The sequence below is a fragment of the Electrona antarctica genome (assembly GCF_951216825.1).
Source record: "Electrona antarctica genome assembly, chromosome: 5".
In the NCBI taxonomy this organism is placed as follows: domain Eukaryota; kingdom Metazoa; phylum Chordata; class Actinopteri; order Myctophiformes; family Myctophidae; genus Electrona; species Electrona antarctica.
The window spans coordinates 56,228,708-56,234,446 of NC_136810.1; the positions used below are offsets into that span (position 1 = coordinate 56,228,708).

At 42.8% G+C, this 5,739-nt stretch overlaps 1 protein-coding gene across 1 annotated transcript; it reads right to left on the minus strand.

Moving 5' to 3' along the window:
- Positions 1 to 3,057: 3,057 nt before the first annotated feature.
- On the minus strand, positions 3,058 to 3,846 carry LOC306924059 (alkaline ceramidase 3-like; the record flags this gene model as incomplete). The annotated part of the gene is made up of 1 exon (XM_079502400.1): positions 3,058 to 3,846. The coding sequence occupies one exon, from the start codon at positions 3,844 to 3,846 to the stop codon at positions 3,058 to 3,060; it is 789 nt and encodes a 262-aa protein (XP_079358526.1).
- Positions 3,847 to 5,739: the final 1,893 nt, after the last annotated feature.

Consider the following 5,739-nt stretch of genomic DNA (forward strand, 5'->3'; position numbering starts at 1 on the left):
CACACACACACACACACACACACACACACACACACACACACACACACACACACACACACACACACACACACACACACACACACACAGGGAGCCTGCTTATAGGCTAGACTAGAAGTAATATATATATATTTCAGCCATATGACAATAGCAGATCTACAAGCTCATAATGGGTTGCGATGCATTGTGAGTGAGCTTGTAGATCGGCTAGTTTCAAATGATCTTTAACAGATTTTGAACTTGTGGAATGAGACATTCTGCACAAGTACATTTTTAATATGGGACTATGGCACTCTCTTAAACATACACACACATACACACACACGCACGCACACACTTCCAATCTTGCAAACCTATTTTGCAAGGTCATTAAGCTAAAAGTTCAAGATTTGTCCAAAAACGTTGGGATATAACAAACATAGCCGATCTACAAACTCACAGTAGTCAAACTTGCTGATCTACAAGCTCACAGTAATCAATCTTCAAGCCGATCTACAAGCTCACAGTTGTCATAATATAAGATGCGGCGCCTTGTGAGCTTGTAGATCTGCTATTTTGACCAGCCTACGGCAGTAGTAGTATATTAAATAGTATTAATGTGGCATTTAATTAAGGGACCAAGAAGTCACAAAGTGACTTTGGTCACTTATTGTTTTTGTGTTTTTTTTTCTTCTTCTTCTTCTTCTTCTTCTTCTTCTTCTTCTTCTTCTTCTTCTTCTTCTTCTTCTTCTTCTTCTTCTTCTTCTCCTTCCGCCAAAAATAGCAGTTCTGGCTGAACCGTGCAGTCGTTTTTTTATTGAAGGTGGTAACAGTCCATTTGCTCAGTACAATATTTTGGGGGCATATTTAGAATGTGTGCAGGGTTGAGTATGTTGAATCTAGTTTGCATTAATGAGGATTTAGTTGACACAATGAAATAAAATGGCGATAGTATTCAGTGTGGATGTGGGACAGACGGCCTGTCACAGCCAGATTTGGGAGACCAGTAGCTTTGTTGTTGCAAGGAAAGCAGTAAAATGAGACTTTCGTGATTGTTTTCGTGTGTGTGTGTGTGTGTGTGTGTGTGTGTGTGTGTGTGTGTGTGTGTGTGTGTGTGTGTGCGTGTGTGTGTGTGTGTGTGTGTGTGTGTGTGTGTGTGTGTGTGTGTGTGTGCCCCATAGTGATGATTTGATTGGCTGAGGGCTTAAAAAGTGAGGACGCCAAAAGTGATTGGCCGGAATGTGATGATGTATGACGATAAGAGCGTCCCTAAGAGCACCAATCAATTCACACAAGTGTGATTTTTACATGATGTTTAAGACTCAGTTCATTCATGACTGAGTAATTATTTGGTGTGAAGTACAGACTTAAATTTGGTGTTGTGGAGGTGGGAGGCAGGGCCGGATCTACCATATGGGCACTTTGGGCACGTGCCCAGGGGCCCTCAGAGGTGTTAATCCGGCCCTGGTGGGAGGCCTGGTTAATGCAAGAAATGTGGCGCTGATCTTTCCTGCTATGGAACGATTCAGCCCAATCTGACCTGGGGTGTGGGCGTGCATATAAAAGACTACTGAAGTCAAGATCAGCTTGACAGTACAATTTTGAGTTATTGAGGGGTGCTAGCCCATCCTATATACAGGTGTAATGTTTTTAGTTCAATGTTTGTTTTAAAAACACCATTGAGAATGAAGGGAAAATGTACATCATATTGTCTCTTTATTGTTCATTTTTACTTGTAGTGACTCACATGTTCTTGTTTGATTGATTTAATATATACTTTATTTACAGTTTGCAAATAGTACAGAGGTACGATTTTACAGATGGTGCTGAAAGGATAACACACAAAGCCCATGAGGGCTTGTTTCCATTGTGGTCGTATTGAATTCATCGATTCATGTCTAGTTGTTAATTTGTATTATTGAGGTTGGAGACCTAGAGGCTAACCAACAAGGTTACCGAGTCTTAAATGAATGTTATGATGATGATATAATGGCCTAAATTGAGATAAATGTGGTTTATTTTCCTTTTTCACTCTCTTGGGTGTACTAGACTTGCACAGCATAAAAGGCGGCTCCCATGGCTTCTAAACCTGAGATTCCAGGCAACGCACGCGGTATCTCCAACAGGTCAACATATACGAATCAAGGTATCTGGCTTTACAACCCATATACCTTGAATGGCTTGTATTACCTTGGGTACGAGTCTTCTAGATGAGACAGAATAACTGGCTAATGGCTAAGCAATTATTATAGCTATTTTACAATAGCTCGAACCAGTGCTGATTATTTCGTTAGGACCCGCTACAGTGGTGTTCGATACGAACTTAACCGGGATGTGGAAACCTCTACTTCAATGCTCTACGAGTTGCTTAGCCATTAGCCAGTTATTCTGTCTCATCTAGAAGACTCGTACCCAAGGTAATACAGCCACCCTGTTGCGAAGGCTTTCACTTACAGTTCCATATATGGGATAATATATGGGTTTTTAATTGACGTTAAAAAAATAGATACATAACACTTAGGTAAAGTACAAAAATAAAATAAAAATCACACCCGTGTGAATTGAGGGGCGCTCTTATCATCGTGATGTAAGATAGACGCTGTATTTGCTCAGACACTATGATGTAACATTTTCCATTCATTGTCAACGGGAATTTAATATTTGTGTAGGACAAAGTTTGTGAACATACACTAAAAGCTGGATATGGAGCGCCCCTCAAAAAAGAGGGGGGAAAAATCACACTCGTGTGAAGTGAGGGGCGCTCTTATCGTCATACATCACATTCCGTGCTCAGCCAATCAAATCATCACAAATGTCATTCCGGCGGTCAATAACTTCGTCTTCACTTTTCTTCTTCTTCTTCAATAACTTCGTCTTCACTTTTACCAGCAGACTTCATGCGGTTTGTTCCGCTGCTGAGAAGACCACCTCTGCTGTTTTGGGTTATTTGTGTTACATTATGTTAGGTGCGGGTCGGGCTTGGTGGCGTTGTGGGTTGAGTTCCCAGCAGACTGACAAGCTTTATTTCAGTCATCATCTCTGAATAATTTTCCTAATGCCTTCCGGTTTCTTTTCCGAGAACTAATCCATGTGCACTGTAGGCCACACCCGACAGATGAACTTGACTTTTGGCCTGTGTCCAAGGTAGGTCGACCTGATCTGGAGGCTAAGAAGCATGTGGAGGTACGACCCGAGGGTCGTGAAGACGTGCCACCAGGCATGGAACTGTGTCACCGCTCCGACGCCAGGCGGTAGTGCATGTCTGCTGGCTATTAACGAGTCACAGAAGATGCTGTCAATGTTCCACAGTAGGAATCCAAACACGAAGCAACCCAACGAGGTGTAACACATTGACCTAAACCTTGGGTACACCCATGTCACTATGTAGATGGATCGCAGCACCAGGCACACTATGAGAATGCCAATCATGAACTGATGAAAGAGAGGCTCTTTCCATTGTAAATAGACCACGGTGACACAAATACTGAAGACTAACGACAACGCAATAGGAAATAAATCGACCGTGTTCTCCTTCCTGAAAGTCTCGAATATACAATAGACGACGACGCACATGTAGTAAATCATCGGCAACTCGTCCAGCAACTGCATCTCGTAGAGCAGGGTCATGTGGAAACACCAGGAGCCCACGCCGACGGCCGCGAGTCCCAGGAAGGAGCTGACGTAGCGGAGCTCGAGGCCATCTTGGTGTGCCCGGATGGCGCCATAGATCGGGAGCAGGATCATAATCAGGTTGCTGGTGGTGTTCCAGAATTCCGCGATGTAGAAAGAGACGACATAGTTCTCTTCACACCAGTCCAGTGTTGAAGTCGGTTTCCCCCAGTATCCCTCCCTGTCTAAAGACGGAGGCATGATGGCAGAGGGTGCGGATCGGTTCGTCAAAGAAGTCTTTGCTCTCTGTGTGTCTCTGCCCCTGTCCCTATGTCCACAACTCTGTCTATTCCAGTCAATCAAAGTCGACAGTCGTACAGTATACTAAAAACTCCAGTTGACAACACTATATACTGCACAGGCTGACCGAGCTGACATCACATGTACACAGCACAAACCGTTGCCTAACAATGGCGTTTTGCACAGGCATGTCCTGAATGTGACATTGTATGCCCATGGTTTGAATAGAGTTTCATGTATATACCCATGGCCAGGCTAATATGTGTGCTTTAAAGCTGTGTACCTGAAAGTAAACACCAGGGAAACTTCAAACTTGGTAAGGCTGTGCTGCCATTTCTTTGAATTCCCCTTTTGACTTTGTGTAAACTCAACTTTGGTTTGTAAATGTAAACATTGTTTTGGTTTGTGGTACTTTTCATGTGTTACTCCCCTATTTTCCCTCAGCTTAGACCACAACAGGGGTTAACACAGCTGTTGTATCAGTTTCACACTACAAATGGCTCCGGGTCCCACCAAGGGCCCAGCTTCCCTTGCACCTCTGGCCTTATTCATAGTCCAGTTTTTCGGTGAAGAGGTGACCACCGAAAACTACAACATGACATCACGCCGCGGTCGTCACTGCTCACACAACACATCTCTCTGTTTTCACCGAAAACTGGGCTTAAGTCTTAAGTCACATTGCTCTTGTGACTGTCACTTAGGCCAAGTCAAAATAGAAACAATATTATTTGCTAAACAATGTGCCTAACAATTAACAATTGGCCCAAGTCATTTATTCTTCATAGGCCTATGTTACATAACTGACAGACAGTCACAGACTTGTATGTCAATATATTGGCTATAAACCTTTTGGGCGAAATTATTAAGAAATATTTTTTTCTGTTTTCTGAAAAACTTAACCGTTATTTTAAAAAGGTGACGATGTGTAGGCTTATCACAGAATATTCATAATTAATAATATCTGAGCCATTGCATGTTTGTTGTTGGCATAATCATTATTTTGGTTGTCTTGCATTATAGTTTTCTGACGCTTGATGGCGGCATTGCACCATGGCTCTGCATTGCACCAGTTGTAGGGACACAGGTAGTGACAGACAAGAGAAGAGACACGCTACGAAAACTTCTGGGGGTCTTTCGTTATAACGTCTACTTTGGCTTTTGTGTGCATATCACAGAGTTTCTAAGTAGCTTGATTCAATAATTAGAATAGATATAGGCTATAAGACTATTCAGTAGTCTACTCTATAGTGTATGACTGTATCCCAACCTGTTTGGCGAGCTGGCCAGGTGCGGAGGACCAAGCTGACTAGTGGAGAGGACTGCTGGAGCTTTCTCGTCTGTCTGAGGATGAGCCACAGAGAGTTTTAACCCTGCAGGCCATCACTTTACAACTGATGAAGTCAAGATGCCTCATGCCATGGCCCATGGTAGGAACCGTTTATAATTATTTGCTGCTGCTGCTTGTATGGCATGCTGTTGTTTTGATAGGCTGCAGGACTCAATGATTGGGTGGCATATAGGCTACAATGAAACATGCTCACTGACTGGTTCTGGAGTTAAAGTTATGACTGTTGTGCTGCTATGGCCTCTGTTGAAGGTAGTGAGTGTGACAGGGTACAGTAGGCTATGTGTAGGCTACTGTAGCCGCTTTGTCACTTTAATTAGTGGACCAGGAAATGATTCTCCGTTCATTTTCCTCATAGACATTTCAGAAAGTATTTATTTAAAGACGTTTACGCCGCGGACAAAGCCAACTCGAGTCGTGACAAATCATGACAACAAACAAAAAATTTTGGGCCGAACAAATAATTAGAAAGAAGAAAAAAACGGCAGGTTACAACACTTTTTTTGTTG